The 20,551-nt window shown below is 38.4% G+C and overlaps 1 protein-coding gene across 2 annotated transcripts; it reads left to right on the top strand.

The window, feature by feature from the left end:
• The first annotated feature begins 665 nt into the window (after positions 1 to 665).
• Positions 666 to 20,532, top strand: RAB4A (RAB4A, member RAS oncogene family). Of its 2 annotated transcripts, none has more exons than XM_057368426.1 (8): positions 666 to 822; positions 8,840 to 8,920; positions 10,137 to 10,251; positions 11,420 to 11,482; positions 12,665 to 12,819; positions 13,708 to 13,803; positions 15,756 to 15,916; positions 17,714 to 20,532. In XM_057368426.1, exons 1-7 carry the CDS (start codon positions 792 to 794, stop codon positions 15,869 to 15,871), a joined length of 657 nt encoding a protein of 218 aa, XP_057224409.1. In that variant the 5' UTR covers positions 666 to 791; the 3' UTR covers positions 15,872 to 15,916; positions 17,714 to 20,532. The 2 variants fall into 2 exon arrangements, with proteins under 2 accessions (XP_057224409.1, XP_057224408.1); XM_057368425.1 differs by having other exon boundaries at positions 17,220 to 20,532.
• The last annotated feature ends 19 nt before the right edge of the window (positions 20,533 to 20,551 follow it).

Raw genomic sequence — 20,551 nt, 5'->3', positions numbered from 1 at the left:
TTTKAAGGARAAGGGAAGACAATCCCAAGATGAATGGGCTGTCTGGATAGCAGCTTCCAGGAGTGAAGTCAGCAGGCCTGAGCAGTACCTGAGGGAAAGGTAATTCCGGCAGTGGGAAATCACGACCACCGACTCACAGACCACCTCAAAACAGACCCCAGACTCSAAAGGAGAGCAGAACTGCATCTGTGGAAAAATTACCACGAGGAGAGGAATAACCAGCAAATAGGGGTTTGAGTGTTAATTGACAGAAAAGGTATGTAATTTGTAACCAAAGAACGCTGACGCCCTCGTTTGTTAAAATGTACAAATAGCGTAACGTTTTGACGACAGGGCAGGCAGCCTTTCGTGGGTCACCGCCCGGCTCCCAGCTCGGCGCGAACSGGAATAAAGCGGAGAGTAGGGCGGGAACAGCGCCTCGGTGTGTGAATGGGCGCTGTGCACCCGGTAACGAGCCTGCGGTYAGGACGACACCATCGCTCGGGGAGTTTATCCCAGAGCCTGGATTGCCAGCCGAGGGGAGCGGAGCCGGGAGCGGCCCGGCGCGGGGAAGCCCCGCACGTGCGCCTTGTTTTGGGGGCGGGGCCATCGCGAGCCACCGCGCCTGCGCGGGAAGGCGGGGCTAGCGCAGGGCCTGGGCACGCCTGCGCGGGGCTGGGCGGGGCCGGGCTGGGCYGAGCCGAGCCGAGCCGGGCCCGGGCGGCGGGGCCTGTGCGGTTCCCTCCGCCGTCAGCGCCGAGCCCGGGCGGGGCGGGCAGCGAGCAGCGGCGGCGGGGGTCACCCCTCCCGGGATGTCGCAGAGTGTCATGTCCGAGACCTACGGTAGGATCCGGGGGCGGGGTGAAGGGATTCCCCCTCTCCCTTCTACCCTCGGGGGAGCGGGCCCGGGGCCGGTCAGTGCCCCCTGAGGAGCGGGGAAGGAGCGGTGTGATGTGAGGGTTCTCCGGGCTCGGGAGGGTCGCCCTGCCCACCGCTGCCCTGAGCCCCGCAGCGCTTGCTCCGCCCATGGCTGCCCGGCCGGCCCGGCAGCAGCGCTCTCAGTTATCCTTCAGGGCGAGCAGGGACCGGCTTGAGCTCTGCTTGTTATGGTCCGGGGAGTCCAGAAGGAAACTTGCATTGCATGTCCTCTGGGAGAAGCTGCCCGTTCCTCTRCTTAGTGATGGTGTGTACTTCTGCGGGTCAAGTTAGGGTTTCGGTCCTGTTGTGTTCGACATGCAGGCGTCAAAAAGAGTTGACTGTGAGAGTTGGGGTGGGAAAGATCAGTGGGTGTGTTCGTATGTCCCTGTGTTGGCATAGATGTCTAAGCAGGAAAACATCCGATGGAGTAAGTCGGAGTGCAGGCACTGACAGTGTGTCACTGACAGTGTGTCAGTGCCTCGCTGGGAAGCATCAAAGTGAGGAGCCAAAGAGGTAAGCAGAGCTGGTATTGCTGGCTAGGTGGAGGAGATGAGAAGCAACTGAATAGTATTAATTTCTTTTCTTTATAATTTTGCTTAAAACTCTGCTTAGATAGATATCTACCCTTTCTATACCRTACAGTCCTGTAATATTTTCCAGTAGAAAGTTGCTGTTGTACATGTGAATGTATTCTAAGTCCATGTAATAGATTCATATTCATAGCTCATGAGAGTAAGGTCAGAATTGAATACTAAATGTTAAAGCAAAATTGGACATAACCACTCTAGAAAYTGTTAGGGATGCTGGAATGTCCATCAGGAGTAGGTCAACTGACCTGACTGTTTCTATTGTGTAAGTCAGTYTATTTTCAATATTCATCAATGCTTGATGTCCTCTCCTACTGGTCAGTGCTGCGGTGTAAGCAAATACACAGAACTAAAAGGCAAAATGAGGCAAGAGTATGGGGCAGCCCTTGATGTGACAATATTAGAATACTAAGACCCTGATTATTTTGTCCACATGTCCTAGAAACATGTAAAACTTATATGTAGAAACCAGAGGGGCGTGCTTTGTCCATCCAGACTTGAGCATGAACAAGTTCTTCATGCTCTGAGCTTTTGTGATAAAGAACTGGGGTTACTCTGGCTATGCTTATGGTGCTCTCTGAGCAAAAGAAGTTTGTAGAAAACCAGAGATGACAGAATTTAAGTGGTGCTCCTCTTTTCATGCTGTAATCCTAGATCAGCAARCTAGGTGATTGCTATCTGAAACCATGACATTTAAACTATTTTTTGCATTGTTTCAGCAATGCAGAATAAGGATAGTAAGCCCAGTCTAGCTGTTAATAGTGTTTTTCCAATTATTTTGGTACCTTGGAAAACAAGCCCTTGAAATGGAAGTTTTGTAGTTGTGCGTTGTTCCTTTTATTTGTTTAATTCCTGTTTGATATATTWCCCTTTGGAGCTTCCGTGTTTGTCCTATGCACACACAAGCTACAAAAGATTTCGAGCTAGAATGCTTGAGAGGGTCAAGTTCTACAGAACGTAGAAGAATAAAAGCTAASTTATAGCATAAAATTAATATAAACTAATGTCTCTACAATCTCTGACCATAACAGTAGTCAAYATCTAACGTTGCAGTTTCCTGTTCACATATGTAGCAGCCCCATTGACAGATCAAAGTAAAAAATACAACATGATAAAATTATGTCTTCTGTGCTTGATGAACTCTCTGGATTTAATGTGCTCACTGTCCTAACAAAGAGTGGCTTGTTTGTGACCAGCTGTAACATGACCATCGATGATGGAAGTATTAGGTCAGTTTCCCTCTGGTGACTGAGACCGGGGGTCACTGTATCCTCCTGCTGGAATCCCTATAGATTGTAAATGCTTAGTCATGAATTAGATTTTTCTTTTCACCTGAATTAGGACCCATTCTAATTATGTAACCTCATCCCATACAGATAGGCTCAGAAAACTGGTTGGTGGTTGGGTTTGTGTTTTTCTTTCCAATGTTGTTTTGCTGTCTGACTTTTATGTTACTTTAATTTTGCTGTGAGGTTTCAACTTCTGTTTCCTTTGAAAGGGGATTGATTTTTTTCCAATATTTTTCTCAATCCATGGGGAATAAAGAGCCTTTCCTCTGGCCACTGCTGTTAATTTCAYGTCTCTTGGTTTTTTTCCTCCCTGAGTTTCCTCCTCTGTGTCAAATTCTGTCTTCTTGAAGGCTTTCTGTTCACTCACTTTTCACAACCCTTTCTGCCCACTACCAAGATTCTTGTCTCCTCCTTCTTACCAAACAAAATTCTGTAGCTTCTCTGTCTTGACACTAAATTTTGCTTATAATTATCTTTTCACTCCTGTAGCTCTATTTCCTCAGCTGTGTATCTTCTGTTCTTAGCTTTCTTACCTGWTCAATTATTTATGTGTTCCATATCTATTCAATTCTTATGTGCTCAATTTATTTCCCTTACAAAGTGCCAAAACCAAACATGAATACAAGCTACCTCCATGAATTTTGAAACTGGGTTTAGAAAAAATAATCTTTCTGCTGCTTTTGGGAGAGAAGGGTCATTCTTTAAAAAGTTTAACATATAATATTGGAAAGAAATCTCTTCTTTATATAAAAGCTATCTTAACTCAAGTTTCTGAGATGTAATGGCTTTTCTGTAGATAATTGCCATATAAAAACACAAGCATGTTTTAGCTTACTTCCTAGTGGAAAATATACATGTCTTTGTGTTAAATGCAGCCTGACATAAAAATTGCTTATCCTTAGTAAGTAAATGAGAAGCAACCTTTGAATTTTAAATGGTAGAAGGATGGAAGTTGTGYGACCATTGAGTAAATGCTTTGTGTAAGATTGAAGCCAAATCTCTTCACTCCTTAGTTCCTTGTGTTTTCTCCACTGCATCTAGTACACATAAGTTTACCAATCTCYCTCATTGTCAGAGAATGTGTAGTGTTTCCATCCACTTGAAAATAATTCTTTCTGGAGTGGACAATTTGATTCATCCTTTTCCTACCATCCCATCCCCTTCCATTTACCTGATGGTATTTGCATTTATGACCCTGGTCTTCCATTTGTTTCAAATCTAATTTTATTTCTTAGAGAGCATAGCTCTTTTGCAGATCTGCCCTCTTTGGAGCATTCTTTGTGCCAATTGGAATAGAACTAGGTTGATCTGTTCTATCTGTTTCTCATGTTAACTTACTGCTAGAGAAAGGAATAAGCAGAAGGAATTGCTCCTCCTTTCATTTAGAGGCAGCATATGCYGGTAGGAATGCTTCAGAGCACTCTTTGCTCCTACCCTCTGGCATGAATAAGAGTTTCCAAAGGGTCGGCATTAGTGAATTGTAAATTCTACTCCATTAATAGCAAGGAATTGGAAGAAGATCAAACTGAGATTGGGGATATAATTTGGTCACCCCCTACSCTACTGTATTAGCAGTGGAAAAGAAACAATTGAATTCTCGTTGCATTTTAAAGACTAAGCTACAGGATCTCAGAAGCTGTTCAATTATTCCTTCTGCAGGAGCAGACTTCAGTCAAAGGAGGAGGTTGGATATCTGGGGGTGGTTGCCACATCAACCATCTGTTTTTGCTGATGCTTGAGTCAAAGCCCACAATTGTCTCTCTTCTCCTTTTACCTTAGCTCACACTGCACCACCACCCCCAAAAGAAAAAAACAAACACAAAAGACATAATGTAATTCATGTAGTTTAACAGCTYGTGCTGCTGGTGCATCTTTAGGATGAAGCCACAATTTTATTCCTTTTCACCTGTGCTAGAAAATAAGTTTTGTTTCCTATACCCCATACCCAGTTTGGGATCAGGTGATGCATATAGCCCTCAGAGGGGAGTAAGCTAATTCTTTATATTGCCTTATTTCTTTAAASAGCCATGCTATGCTATGTTTCATCTCCTTATAGTTTCTGTAGTGCATATCCTGTAATCTTTTTTCCCTTTAGCACAGAGTTCAGTTTTCATCCTAAAACCCTCCTGTATAAAGATGATCTTATTTAAAATGCTTTAACTTTTCTAGACCTTTTCAGTAGCCTGCATGGCAGCAAGCATTTGTAACATCTGAATGATGTTGCTTTTCAGCTTCTCTATGAAGGAGGAACAACAGAACTCAAAAGAAAAGTTTCTCTAGGGTGACAGCCTTGGCAGCTGACTGGAATGCTGGAGCTCTAAGCTGCTTTGTCAATTRAAAAAAAAAGGGAGATTAAAAAAAAAAAAGAAAATGCTATGAAATGAAGTGAATTAACTCCTCTGGGAAGGGGACACCAAAAAGAAAAACTGCAGCAATTAAGCAGTAGTGCAAACAGTAGAATGTGAGTTGCATTTGGTGAAGTTGCAAAGAATGAATATATAAAAGTTCTTACCAAGTTTGAGTCCACAGTGATGTTACAGTTGTTCTAAAAGAAGCTATCTGCCCCATCTCACTTGGTTTCTGTGCTTCCAAAATTTTTRCATACATCAGTACAGTTTAAAAAGAAAACACTTAATGCCCTAAATTGCTTAAATAAGTAATAAAAATGTAGTTGATGTGGAACTAGTTATCATACAAAATGACGTTCTCAGAAAGTAGTTCCAGAATAACAAAATGAAAAATGTTGTCCCTGTTCTTACCTGGTATTGCATTACTCATTAATGTACTAGTCTGTAAACTTAAAAGAGTGTTAAATCTTTTTTTTAACTTTTTAGTATTTTTAACTTTTGGTATTGGCACAGCCTTTTTCTTGTCCTTCCTTGCAGTTGATTAAATGTGCAGAGTATTCCCTATTTCCTGACCCATACTACCCAGTGCTTCTGGATAAACTGATAACATAAGTCTAAAAGCCTTTTGCTAGTTTGAACAATTTGCATTAAGTTGGAGTTTAAAATGATAGAAGCAGTTGGAGTTTAAAATGATAGAAGCAATTAGAGTTTAAAATGATAGAAGCATTTTGTGAATGTGACAATGTCTTTTACTCCATGAGTCTACATATGTTTGGAAACATTGCTGCCTTTGGTGTGGAAAGGTTTTGATTTTTTTTGTCAGAAGATTGTGACATTTTCATTTCATGGTGGACTAAAACACTTTTTTTTTTTTAGTTTGGTGGAATAAAACACATTTCTCTTAGTTTCATACTATGAACAAATGAATTGTACCTAGTTTCAAGTTTCATCTTTAAAAGCCCATTTGCCATTTTGTCAGAGGGAAATTTGTTTTTTGTCTACTAAGTATGCAGTCATTGAACTGGCATCTAAGTGGGTTATTTTTAGGGAAGATTCCCTTTTAAATTTGTCTGGCACAATAGAATCTTGATAGGAATTGGGAGTCTGTTGTAAAATGCTATTAGAATCAATGTATTATCAATTTAAAGTCATGAACATAAAGTCCCCAAACATCACTGTTGCTTTCAGAGCAAAAGTGAGATATAGCTATAAATATAGCTATAGATATAGCTATAGAGCACTTCAACTTAAAACACCTTAGGGAGAAATACACTGATGTTGTGATGCTCTTCCAGATGAGTCCCTGACAGCCACATGATTGTTCCAAGGCCTCACTGTCCTGCAGCCTCTCTGTGCGGAAGGAAGCAGCGTTAAATTTGCGCTCAGTGTAGGTTTGTGGGTTGCAGAAATATGCCTTCATGAGCCACTTTTGACAACCAGTGCTTGCAGTTACAGAGCAAATTAGTGGGGGAAGAGAGTTCTGGTTTTAGTCTTTTCCTGGCTTAGGTTTACAGTAGCTGTTGTACTACTGACAATAATATGAGTCTTCTGTGGAAAAAGAAAGGAAGGTAAACTTGAATTTTTTAATTGTTTTTAAGGAGAAAATCTGACAAACAGGATTCACCAGATACAAAATAGAACCAGTTTTAATTTTATTTCAGATTTTTGTTTGGAAAAACAGCAGTACCAGATTATTTTAATTGTGTCTATATCTCAGAATATCTTGCATTTTGCGGTACTCTGACAGTGGTAAAACCAGTGAGATTATACATTCACACACAGAATCATTTAAATACAGAAAATGGTGTACAAGGCAGCTGACCAGTGATATTTGATCCATAAAAACTGAAACTTGGCTTCCTTTGACATGATTTTTTTCTTAACCTGACACTTTGGGCTATTTATGATAGCTACATTTCATACTAACATTGAAGACTTGATAGGATCGAGTGTTCTCAGCTTCAGCGTTTTTTTCAGTTGAGATGACACAAAGGGCCCTTCTTTACAGGAGATAACATGAAATTTTCACAACCTGGAGGGAAATCCTTTTTGTACCTTTTTTTTTTTTTTTTAATCCAGAAAGCGTGAGCAGCTGGGTGGGGGCGTGAAGAACAAGAGGATTTTGAAACAGAAATTCTTGAGCATGTAAATGGTCATATTTGTCAGCAAGAAACAGCCATCTTCTGAGATGGGTAGAATTCAGAATCTATACTGAACCTGTTACAGCATTTGAAACAAGATAAATCATGCAAGGGCAAAATGTAAAAAAGCAAAAATCTGTAGTAAAACATTACCTCATTTTAAATATGAATAAAATCTGGAAGACAGGTGAAGACAAAGAATGATAGACATTTCCAGGATTCATAGCCCTCTGTTTTGCTACTGACTTTTTAACCGTGGGAATTCTGTCAGCATTTGGGAAACTTGCTTATTCCTTTTGCCATTGCAAGGGGATCTTTATGATATACCACAACAAGTAACTCCTGTGTTAAGTGGAATGGAATGAGCACATAGATTTGTGTGCRTCTTAAATTCAATTTTTAAAACTAAATACTCAAATGAGGTCCTGATAGAGGATTTTATCAGTTCTTTGACTTAGCATTATTTAGTTTTCTTTTTATTCTGCCATCCCTTAGRCCAATACCCATGAAACCCATTTGACAGCTTTGAACACTCTTAACAAAATTAATGTTTTTATTTTTGTTGATATAGCAAACTTAATCATTTTCCTTGCATGCTTTTCAGATGCCTTCTGGAGACCTGCTGTGTTTGTTAGAGAAACTGAATAATAAAGAGTAAAAAATACGCTGCTGGTAGAAAAATACATAGTGAATCTTGCATGAGCTGTAAAGGTTGCCTTGGTGGCAATTGGGAAGCAGTTGCAAGTTTTCCAATCAGTTTATCAATTTTGAGAGCAGTAAGACAGGGAAGCTTTCTCCGGTCATTAGCAAAACTGAAAGCAGATTTGGAGCGGTAGCATTAAAGCATTATATGCCACTGTTAAAACAATAGAAATGGGCCATAAATCTTGAATATGTGTATTATCTATGAGCACTGATACAAATGGCTCATAAATAGGTTACAGAAGTACACGTATATTAATTTAACATGTGGAGGAAATGTGAAAGTAGGCATCCCAGAATAAAAATTGCTTCTTCCRTCTACATTTTTTACAGAAATACTGTAGTTGTGCCAGCTGTATAAGGATTAAAATAAAGTGTAAGTATTAAACTGTTAATAGAGAAGTGCAAATTAATGTAAATTTTAAACCTACAAAATTAATAAAAAAACCTGCAAAAATCCCATAAGTATGGATTTTAAGAAATTGCATCATTATGTATTTGTGTTGACTATAGTTAATAGCTTACATACTCTTAAAACAGGTTACTGGAATACAAGCCAACCATTTACCTGTGATTCAGACTATTTTAACTGAATTGTAATTCARCCATTTCCACCTCATTTTGTCTTTCTTGCCTTTCCATAAACAAGAATTCTTAGCTCTTGCTGTGTAACTTCAGTACTGCAGACACTGGATTATTCTTCAGATTTATTGTTTTGCTTATTTTGTCATCTATTCCCTTCTCTTTGAAATAAGAGTTAGTAGAGAATAGCTGGCTTGTGAACTTGGTCTTGTAACAAAAGTGTGAGTCCATACTAAAATTTAACAATTTTTCTTTTTTCTTTTTTTTTTTTTTAATTTTCTTTCAATTTTCAGATTTCCTGTTTAAGTTCTTGGTCATAGGAAATGCTGGAACTGGAAAATCCTGTTTGCTACACCAATTTATTGAAAAGAAATGTAAGTACACGTGAAGAACAGTAAGAGTTCTCCATTGCTTTGTACCGCAGKTAAAGGCTCTGCCTACATGATTTCCTATTATTGGTGTAGAAGCTCCTCTAATTTGCTTGTTTGTGTAGATGAGGATTTTAGCAAAGAATAACTTTAAGAACCGTGCTGTAAATCCTTATTGCTCACTGTTTGTCTTTGCTCACTGTTTGTCTTTTATCTAAAGCCTAATATAGAGCATTATTCACTATTGCTCTCAAATAAATACAGCAGAATGTTGGTGAAAATACAGACTTACTTTTTCTGGGAGTTATAATTTGCAGTTATAATCTTCCCTAGATATATAGTAGAGACTTGGATCTTTTAGAAAAAAATGATGAAAGAAAATTGACTTGCTTGAGTAGATTTAGAAAGCCTGTCGCATCTTTCTAAATAAATAGTAACTYCATTTTCTTTATTAAGGTCTGTATTCTGTGATGAATACAGGTAGAGATTTCACTGTGAATGTTATTCAGAGATGAGCAGGTAACATAAGAGAAAAATTTCTATTGGATTGTACGTTTGGCATCAAGACAACAAAAATAATACGCATTTAGAGACGTTTGTAAACCTAAGGTAACTGTTGTCTTTCTCAGCCAAATAATAATTCACCTTATCTCTTGAGGAATATTTAAGGATAAAAATGTGTAAGCACTAAAGAACATGGCTTGATTCTGACTAAACTTGAAACAAGCCCTTGGCGTCTAGTAAGGGCAGCTGTAAATTGCTGAGAATCTGTGATTTCAACAACCTGCATAGGGCAAGTATCTTAACTTGGTGCATCAATGAAGAATTGGCTCTTGCATATTTATGGACAAGACTCTGGGTTTTTTTGTGCTGCATTTCCATGAATTTTAATTTTAAATGGAATCAAACTATTAGAAAACACACTTGGAAAAAGTGTACAAAAAAGTATMTTGCTGCTTTTTAAAGTGAACTGGAAATAATTTAAAGCAGACCTTTCTAGTAGTAATTTTGAATTGACTAAGCTGTCAAAAATGGTAAGAAAATTTATTTCTGTGTGGTGGCAGTAGGCTTATGAGTGGCACTGAATTTGATGGTTCAGGAAGTAGTTTGTAATTTGAACACTGAGGAGTTTCAATGATACCTAAATTCTTTTATGTAAAAGCTATTTATTCACTCTAAATATTTTTCAAGTAAGTCTGGTTTTATTTCTTTTTTTTTGTAGTCAAAGATGACTCAAATCATACTATAGGAGTGGAATTCGGTTCAAAAATCATCAATGTTGGTGGTAAATATGTAAAATTGCAGATATGGGATACAGCAGGACAAGAGAGATTCAGGTATGCTCTTCAATCATTTTAAGTGTTAATAAATTGCTGCTGTRTGGTGGATCTGACTTTTCCCTGCTTATAAGCAGGCAAAGCTTCTTGGTCAGTGGAATTGTTTGTCTGCTTTCGTATTAACTAGGCCAGGCCTTCCAACCTGGGCATAGTGACACAGATCCTTTGATTTCAGTAGAGCAATGCTGCCTTGCAGGATCCGAGTTTCTGCCCTTTCTTTCACTGGGTGAATATCTTGCTCACCAGCCAAACTCATAATTGTTTTTTAACTAAGTGTATGTGATTAACCCTGTTTAGAAGACCTTCTATTAAGAAGTATAGTATAGTGTAGTATAGAAGTATGACTGAGTAAGTAAATGTCAGGAAGTTGTGAGCTCTTCAAAATCAGCATGAAAACAATTGCCCAGTATAATTCCATATGCAGTTTAATTAGGGAAGAAAAAAAAATCAAATTCATTGGGGTAAATACATTTCTAGAAAAACTGAGATCTCTTTAGTTTCTTAGAGAAGAAGCAATCAATCAGCTTAGAACCACCAGTATACTTTTAACACAGTATTTTAACAGTGTTCTACATCTGAGGCATAGATCAAATTCAGTAAAAATCTAATGTATTCCTTTGTAATATATTCACCATCAAATAGGACATCAATTTTTAAAAATACTTTTTGGAGGATGCAGTGTGTGTCTGAGGTTTCTTYGTTTTGGGAGAGGAGCTGGTTAACAAAGTTGGGTATGATGATAGAAGTCGGAGTAATGGGCAGCAATCCATGTAAATTTCTTCTATTAGTTAAGTCTTTTGGATACATTTCTGACTACATAAAGCTGGGCCGTGATACGTAGTCTTCATTAATGGGGTCACTTCAGTGTGTTGGCCAGATACCAGCCTCCAGTTCTGTATCTGGTCATGTATTATGATGATATGTACACTTTCAAGACCACACAGATCATAATGGTCTTTGAAAATCCTTGTACAGCTATGTTAATGAAAGTGCTTCATCAAAACCCTAGGTCTTATTAGTCTGCTGCTGCACAGCTGGTAACATTGTCTAAAAACCTGTTTAAATATGTTAATGAGAATTCAGTTTCATAATACAGATTGTGTTATATTAACCCAGGTAGTAAACAATGAAGGCACCACAGAAATGTGTATTTGTAATTCTGTTTCAGATCTGTAACAAGGAGTTACTATAGAGGGGCTGCAGGTGCTTTGCTTGTCTATGACATAACCAGGTAAGAAAGCCAGCAGGTCTTTTGCTCATAGACTGCCAGATCCAGTTAATGCATAATGGTTGCTCCCCAAGTACCTAATGCTAATCAAGATTAGGCAGGAAGAAAAGAAAGTAAGTATAAGAAATACTTCTGTTTCAGTGCATGTTTCAGTTTTGAGATAATGTGAATGTCATAAATGTGAACAGTCCTAAAGGGTTACACAAATATGTGGGCATTGGCCCACCAGTAGCTCATCTAATCATGGTGAACTCCATGCAGCCACTGGCTCAGCAAGGCTTGCCATAGAAACCRAGAGCAGACTTCAACCACCCTTAACCAAGGCAGTGCACCCTTACTTGTGGAAACTGCAGAGCAGTGTGCTGGGATAGAAGGTCATCCTCTGGAGAATCTAGCTCTGCCTACAAGTAATTGTACCCCAAAATTCCATTCATCTCTGTATCTTTTAATATTGTAATATTGTAGGCAGACAATAAAACACCCCTACAAATTACACGTCCACATTTTTCCTGCCACCATGGGCTGATACTTGTCAAATGAATTTTGTGTTGGTTAATGGTGGTTCACTAGGCTGTTGCTTTTTTTTTTGTCCTTTGAGTGAAGGGTTCTCTCAGCAGGCTTTGAAATGTGTATTCTGTGCTAAAGGTCAGCTGGCATCATCTGTCAGTCTTACACTGGAAGGCTTTCTCTCTGACCACTGCTGCCATGATGAATGGTGTGCAKGGTAACTGCCTGCAGTGTAGGTCCTGCCACCAATGGAAAAGTTCAGGCATACAMAAGCCTCACAAATTCTTACAGTCCCACCAGTAATTTAAATATCAGTTGAATTCCGACTGGAACAATATCTTATTCTGTTGTCCCGAAATGTCATGCACAAAAGCTTGAAGCTAGATTACAGCTTAATATTTTAGTTTCTCACTTTAACACAGTATTTTATAATTGTGTTTATATATTGTGGTTGTTTTAATTTTGCTTTTGAAAAACTTAAGCTTGTAAATAGTTTCATGAAGGAATTTGATACTCTTCCCAGTTCATCACTGGCATGTTGAGATGTGTAGGTGCCTTGCCTGACTACCAGCAGTTTGTTGTTTGCCACAAACACAGATTTGCCATCTGAGTTTTTGTTCCATGGTCTGTTCATGAGCAATGAGTGTGTCCTAATAAAGGATGTCATTTCCTACACAGCCGGGAAACCTACAATGCACTTACTAATTGGTTGACAGATGCAAGAATGTTAGCAAGTCAAAATATTGTGATAATCCTGTGTGGAAACAAAAAGGATCTTGATGCAGATCGTGAAGTCACTTTTTTAGAAGCATCCCGGTTTGCACAGGAAAATGGTAAGTCATACAAAACCTTTAGGCAGCATTCAAAGATGCATAATACTTCAAATCACTTAAATTTTTGTGCAGTTAGGCTGTACCTTGACTACAGAAAAGAGTTCTGTCAGTACATAAGGCCCAGAGAAGCAGCACCTGCAGTGCAAACTGCATGTACTATTTAAGTCTACCAGTGATTCTTCCAGTCACAGCTGCTGCTTTATGAGTACCCTCTGTGTGGAAATATATTCCGTAGGAAATACAACTTCTGGCACTGCCTTGCCTCCAAAAGGCTGAGGAGAAAATAAAGAACCTGATTTTGTATTTTTCAGCATCTTATAGACTCTGTAGATAATAGACAAGATTGTCTGGGGTGTGCTGCAGTTCAAAGCAATGAGTTTTACTTATGGAAAACTGAGTTCAGTGCAAGGCATGGATCCAGAGGACTATTACCTGGTCTGTAATATTCAGAATTTCCAGTCTGAGGACACGCTTGTGCATCAGCTAAAGCCAGTCTTGATCTGAGCTTCTGTGCTGCAGTCCTGCCATCAGCAAAATCTGGTTTTGCTTTTATAAATCAATGAATATCTTCTACCAACTCTTACTACCAGCTTTGCTTCTGAATATAACCTCTATTAATGGGAAACTGTATGAAGCTTGGGTTCATTTGCTGTTTTGTATGCGCAACCCAGGTCAGTATCTTTGGATTCCAGCTTTCTAGGGTTCATATGTAAATTTCAGAGGATGTTTTTTGTGGTTTTGCTATCAAAAGTTAATTTTTCTGGATTATGCTTTTTGACTGTAGATCKCTGTAAAAATACTTTTATTGCTCCTAGCTTTCATGCTTTGAATTCTATACCTAGTATTCCAGACTTGTTTTGAGGATGGTTTTTTTGGTGTCAAATGCAGAGCTGATGTTCTTGGAAACAAGTGCTCTAACAGGAGAAAATGTTGAAGAGGCCTTTGTACAGTGTGCAAGGAAAATACTCAATAAAATTGAATCAGGTAAATTAAGTCTTATAYTTWCAAAATGTTTTATTTTGTCTGAAAACTAATAAAAGTACACATGGAAGTATCACCATTCAAAGTCCTCTAACATCATTAACCCAAAASCCCCCAAAATTTCATTGTGGTAGTRTAACCTATTTGGTTTTTAAGCTGCTTCTCATATGCTTTGATAGGAATGAATGTCTAAGTGAGAGCTGTATATCCAAAAAGGGATGGTTGTGTGAACTTTGGGTGATGTTTATCTTAACAGTAAGGTCTGAGTGTAGGTTCTGTGTTCTGTGGGTTAGTGCACCCCTACAAATACCAAGCCTTATATTTGTCAGTTTTTGTAGTCCAGAAYAAAAACCTAATATCAGGGCAGACATAACTTTTAATTCTACTTCTCATATGTAGCAAGAATTTCAGTGAAGAGGATATGAACAGAAATACTAAAAATTTCAGTGATGTTTCCTAGCAACTGTGTTTCTCTGAAGTGACCTTTCTGACTCTCAGTTGAAATCATTTTTACTTTTGCAGCTCTAGAAATATACCAGAAGCTTCCTAACGCAAGTGGGCAGGTTTCTGTTGGGGACAGGCTCCTGTGTGATAGATGTCATTACATTAATTTGCATTCCAGTTTTCCTCTTTTCTAGCTGCTTGATATCTTCAATGTTTTGAGTACTGGTCATTGAAAATTACATAGATTCTAGTTATGTGTTTGAATGACAAATTTTTAGATGAAAATAATATATTTTCATTGGAATTTTCTGATTACTGTATAAAATCAATGTCAAACAGCAGCTTTCATTTTAAACAGACAAAAAGAACCTAAAAAAACCCAAAACCCAAATGAAAAAGCARTGTTTCTCATGATACTGTAATTCCATGACTGCTTTAAAGAGGCATTGCCACCACATAATTAAGTCTTTGTTCTGTGAACTGCTCATGAGGGTTTTTGTGCCAGCACACATCCATTAAATCATGCAAAAATGGAGACTCTAAGGAAACCATGGAGGTCTCTAGTCCAGCCTCATGTTGAAAGCACATTCAGGTTCAAAATTGTGAATTCAAAATGAGAGCAAGCTGCCCAGGGCCAGACAGGCACAATTTGAGATGCTCCCRGAATGGAGATTCCACAGCTCCTCTGGGTAAGATGTCCAGTACTAGTAGTTGCTACTGTCTTCTACTCAGTCCCCAGCCCATCCCAGTGCATCTCTGTGCTCCACCACAGGTACAGAGCACTGCATGTGTAGTTGCTGATTTAATGAGGTTCCTACTGGCCTCTTCCTGTAGCTCAGCCAAAGTCTTTTATGCATGACAGCTCAAATCTGAAGCTGTCCACTGGTCCTTTCAAGATGGTGCCTTCTGCTAACTTAACAAAGGGCTCATGTGTGYACACTGAACCTGAATAAGTGAGAGCTAATCAGAGGGATTCTTGGCTGTTTTTTTAAGTATTTCTAATCTTAGCCAGACCACCATACAGCCGTAAGAACAGTTCTGAATGCAGAGGTCATGAAGTAGTCAGAAATGGATACCAGAAGTTGGGGAGGTTGATMATTTTCCCTGGGGACAGTTCTTCATGTCATCCTTCTACCAGATTGATCCATTTTTGTTTGGCTTGGTATCTACAGTACTGTTTTCTTCGCTTATGAGCCTCTGAAGGCAGTAAGTTTTTAACTGTGTTTGCAGAAAACATTTTAGACTTTTCTTTTGTTTGAAGTAGTGCAAATGCATTTCTTGTTTGCAGCCTAACTTAGATTGGTTTGTCATCATGGTCAAGGGCGTATATTAAATTAGAAGAGAAAATGATTCGGGGTCCAATTGCCTAAAAGTAGACAGAATTAAGATAATCTCTCCATAAACAGATCAGAATATAATTATGCATTTCTTAAATCTAATGTTATCAGTTTATTTGGAATATATTATTTGTACATTATCTATAATCTTGTGACCATTTTGTTTCTCATCAGGAGAATTGGATCCAGAGAGAATGGGCTCAGGCATTCAGTATGGAGATGCTGCCTTGAGACAGCTGAGATCACCACGTAGAGCACAAGCACAAAGTGCTCAAGAATGTGGGTGTTAGAGAAACAAAACACAAAATCCCAAATACTTACTTTAGATACTGAAGGTAAGGTTACAAAACTCTCAGGGTGATGGGCAAATTAGCATATTTCATGAATGTGCTGTATTGAGTGCTTGGCTTTTCTGCAGTTAGCCTGTAAATTTACAGAGAATCTGTTGAAATAATGCACAATAGAATAGATTTGGGGTTTTATACTTTGGTTTTTCTTCCCTCATCTGCTCACTGAAGGAAGACTGATGCTCTTACTGAAATTTTTCTAGATCTTAGCTTACGCTGAGTAATGCTGTGGAAAACATTTTAAAATTTTTTATTCCTGAAATGCGTTATAGACCTAACAGTTAGCTAATGCACTGYAGAGAAAGTGAATCAGTTCTGTTGTATTGAGAACAAGTATTAGTAGAACTGATGTATGATGTATGATACAGTATCTTGTCCTGAGCTATTACAGTCTTTTCTGAAAATACGAAGCTTAAACACGAGGTCTAGAAATTAAGGGTAACACTAAATTTCAAACTTCCACTGACTTTTTTTGCCCCTACCTAAAAGCAGCCTGAAKCTATTCTGATTGCTATTAGCCTGTCTGCTATTAGCAGAAATAGTAGTATTTGCTGCTTAAGCAGTGGTGTCATCTGCAGTGGTTTTTCTGGGGCTGTTGCATCCTAGGAAACAGGTGTGCAGTGTTCTAAAGTCTTCCGGAGGTGTTCTTCAGGGAAARTGAGAAAAAAATTTTTGCCTTTAGCAGTTGTAGGGGAACAGACATAAAAATCACATAAACTGCTAAGAATAGCTCTGTGGTTATTCTCTCTTACAAACAGTTGTCCTTAAGACACCTCTCAGTATTCACTGGATTTTATATAACTCCTTGTGGTATGCAGTGACTGTTAGGACAGTCCTTWCTTCCTGTGTAGTTAATTAATTCTGATATAATTAATTATTATTTCTCCAATACAAGGACAGTGATATCAAATTAAATAAGTACTGCAGGCATAGTTACTGCATCACTTTTACTTTATTCATTCATCAGCTTGAGCAGTGCACACCAGCAGAGGCTTAATAAAATATAAAATAAGGTAGCACATAATTCTACATTCTCATATTTTCTTCTGTATTCTGGGAGCTTAGCTCCCAATTAGAGATCAGAATTTTAAATAATGGATAGGAATCGCTGAATTACTTTCCTCCTATAAAATGCCATTTTTTAACTAAGMGACTGCTAGAAAAGGGCTTTAATTTGCTTCAGCTTTGCTATGGCTCTACAGAAATGAATATTTATTGATCTTATTTCAAAAGCTGAGTTTTCAGATTGATCAGATATGGGTAATTGATGGAGTTCTTATATATTTTACAGCTGTCTTTGCAAATGGTGTTTGAAGAAACAGAAAAGCTTGAAGGCTATGCAGTTTTTAAAAAATCTTTCCACTATCTACATGCCAGAGCAGACCACTGCTGATAGAAAGGTGTCTGGTGGTGGGGGGCAGGAATGTGCACAACACACRAGTCTGCAAAGCAAACTTGGTAGTTTGGTGGACAATATTAAGACTCATACCTGTATGTAAATGTTTTCCATTACCTGTTTTTGTTCTTTCACCTCTAGTTTAAAGCATTGCAATGTACTGTAAATAATATAACAGTAAATTTAAAAAGCATGGTATACTTACATATGCTATTAGAATGTTGCACTATAAGCAGTTTAATATTTTATTTTTTTATCATATAAACAAATTTAACCRAGGTAGGCTTTGTCACATTTGTTTGTTGCACTATAGTTTGTATTCACAACCTGATTATAAAACCACTGGCAACTGTTAGTGAGAGATTGTTGGTTTATTTTTTCCTACTCAGTTTGCCACATTCTAACAACCTGTTGGCAGGATCGATTCTTAACATGTGGTTATGACCCATACTTCTGTATCCKGATGTATCAAGATGAAAAGGAAAGTTAAAGCACAAGAGCAGAGGAAGAATGCTACAMCGAGCTTACCATCTTTCATCAAATTAGACTTGTGTTTATTCCCTTTGTCCTGACATTTTTGGTTCAAATGGATGCTTATCTGAAAAGTATGCACCTTAGGTTGTTTCTGAATTAAATGGAGTTAAGCATGCTTTGTACGTAAAAGCCTGGGTTTAGGTTTAAAAAGGCTGTTGGGTCCAAAACCTTTCATGTTGTGTCACTTCTCTGATTGCTGTATTTAGGRTTGAACTGCTAACAATTATTCTCAAGGGGTATTCCCTTCCTGGTAGGAGTGTGAAGTGTTTTTTGAAACAGCATAACTGCATTTTCAAGAACATCAGAGAACTCCAAAGAAACTTACCTGTCTTAATCCTCACTCAGTTCATCTTGGCTTTCACAACTGCAAATGCTTACCAAAAGCAAGTCCTCTGGAGTAGGAAGTTGCATGGAGCTGTCTCCTCCACCTGTCCAAATAACCAGTTATTAACTGGAATATGTTGGGTGCCAGAGCTGGGGAGGGTGCTGGTTCTGAAACCCCAAAACAGTTCTGGAATACTGGAAAAAGATGAGGTACTGGGTAGTCTGTTGCACCACACACCATACCACAACCCAATCAGGTTTCTTGGCACACAGACAAAAGCTRAACACTGACACAGCACAAGTAGAGCCAAAGGCTCCTCTCCTGTCACTGTTACAGTGGTGGAAGGGGTATTGCCTGTTGATAAAAACCTCTTTCCTTTATTACAGTAGCAATTGAAAGGAGCAGAGGACTGTTGCTTATTAATAGAAATTTCAGGGGTTTCACCRTGATTTTCTTCTACATTCTGTCCCTTTTACATACAAGACTTGGCTCTTTTATACTTGGTTCTTATGATAATTTTGGTCCAGTGTCTCTGGTTTAAAAAGCAGTAAGCAGTTTTATTCTTAATTGTCTTAAGCTGTCCCCTTCCTCCCTGGAAGGAAAGAATAGTATCATTTTAATGAGTTTGGACATRTTTTTACCATTTTTTTAATGTATACTCCTACTGTATACACATTAACCTGGTTAATGTGCATGTTTTGTAGTATCTCAGTCTTTTATGCTGAATATCTTGCTGGCATTCTAAAAAGAAATTTTCTAAAATTGCAACTCCTTGGAGAAATACTGTTGGAAGCAATAGCTCTAAGCAGTGGAGACTATTGTTTACTACTGCTCCTCTGAGGATCTTTTATTTCTAAAARTAAACATCATGCCAATATCAGCCCTGGAGTAGATTTCAAGCTTTAGCATTATAGTTGACACAGCAAATCAAACCTAGCTCACCTGAACAGTAAGTGATAAGGAGGTTATGTATGTTTTTCGGGTAAAAGTCCTATTTTACCAAAGGAAGATGGCTGGGAGTTTTACATGAAATACCACCATGTACCTGTATCTGAGGTTTCATTGGATGTGGACTTTCAGCTGTTCAGCCCATTAAGAGATTTAAATGTCTTATTAAAGCCTCTGTCTTGCCTTTTAATGAGTCTGTTGGCCTACACTTATTTCCTTTAATGCTTGTATCTAGCACCAAATAAAGAATCTTCCTTGATTTTCTAGGTGTCTTACACCAAATCCTATTTACTTGTACAAGCTTTATCTGTTGTGTGAATTCAACGGCATGACTATTAGGCAATTCACATAGAATTTACAGTTGCCCTACCTTATCCATTCTTTGCATTCTACTAGGTATGCTGTATGGCTCAAGAGTTCTCTTACGTCCAATCAAAAGTGAATGCCATAGAAGAACCTGATTATTCTGTGCAACTCATTTCCATTAAATTTTAGATGCTGAAAGAATTAACACTATAAATATCTCAAGAAATATATTGTAAATCCACAGAGTAAAAATAGTCTCATTTACTGTAGAACCCATGGCATACAGAACTTCAGTATAGCCAGCTGCTAAAGCTTAATTTTTCTTGCGTTTCTGTTCTTAGTGATACAACTTCCTGATTTTTCTGTTACCCTTTTTCCTCTAAAGTTCTAAATTTATATTCTCAAAGGCATAGTATTTCAGACAGCTGTTATAGCTGGAGTTTTTTCCTTGTTATAGTAGGGGRAAAAATGTGATTCAGGTTGGAAGAGGATGTTAAGACTCTCTGGGAGAGTTATGGGGAGGAACAGAAGAGAGTAGAATGGTGGCTGTAATCTAMCCTCATACCCCACCTTAGTCATTACCAAAGCCTGTTGCTTTCATTCCAGGAGAAAATATCTGGGACATGCCAAAGCCACAGTTGCATGCAGGGACTGAAGTGCCCTGTAAGGGGGAAAAAAAAGTCTGAGACCCCACAAAACACAATACAAGCAGTCCAGGCATTTTGTGTCACTCATTTTATTCACATGTATAAGTTGACACTACACTTTTATTACAGACAATAAGCATTTAAAACAAATACTGTTTAAAAACTTTAAAAAACACATATTGCTTCAAGCTTAGATGGTATTTCCCTATTGTTTTTAAAGTGAATTCRGTGCTAACAACAGCTGAGGCAGCTTCCCATTCACTTGTACCCCTAATTTCATAGGGCTACTGGCAATATCTCGAGTCAGGCTCAATTTATGGCTTTGCTGCTGAGTGCACTAACTGAGCTGGAAAATAAACCGGACCATCCAGGTTACCACACTTAGGCCCTCGGATTGCTAGCATTTGGTTCCTATCACAGTAAAAAAAAAAAAAAAAAAAAAAAAAAAGAGGCCTTTATAGTTTAGT

The sequence above is a fragment of the Malurus melanocephalus genome, unplaced genomic scaffold (genome assembly GCF_030028575.1).
Source record: "Malurus melanocephalus ecotype Western Australia unplaced genomic scaffold, MMel_1.1 scaffold_92, whole genome shotgun sequence".
Lineage (NCBI taxonomy): Eukaryota > Metazoa > Chordata > Aves > Passeriformes > Maluridae > Malurus > Malurus melanocephalus.
This window is presented reverse-complemented; position numbering and strand designations above follow the sequence as displayed.

What these genes read in the sequence shown, in the direction of transcription:
- RAB4A (XM_057368426.1), top strand. Translation starts at nt 792, where the DNA reads ATGTCGCAGAGTGTCATGTCCGAGACCTACG. An exon ending in TGTCATGTCCGAGACCTACG is followed by an intron (nt 823 to 8,839) that starts GTAGGATCCGGG and finishes TTCAATTTTCAG; the next exon opens with ATTTCCTGTTTAAGTTCTTG. An exon ending in CCAATTTATTGAAAAGAAAT is followed by an intron (nt 8,921 to 10,136) that starts GTAAGTACACGT and finishes TTTTTTTTGTAG; the next exon opens with TCAAAGATGACTCAAATCAT.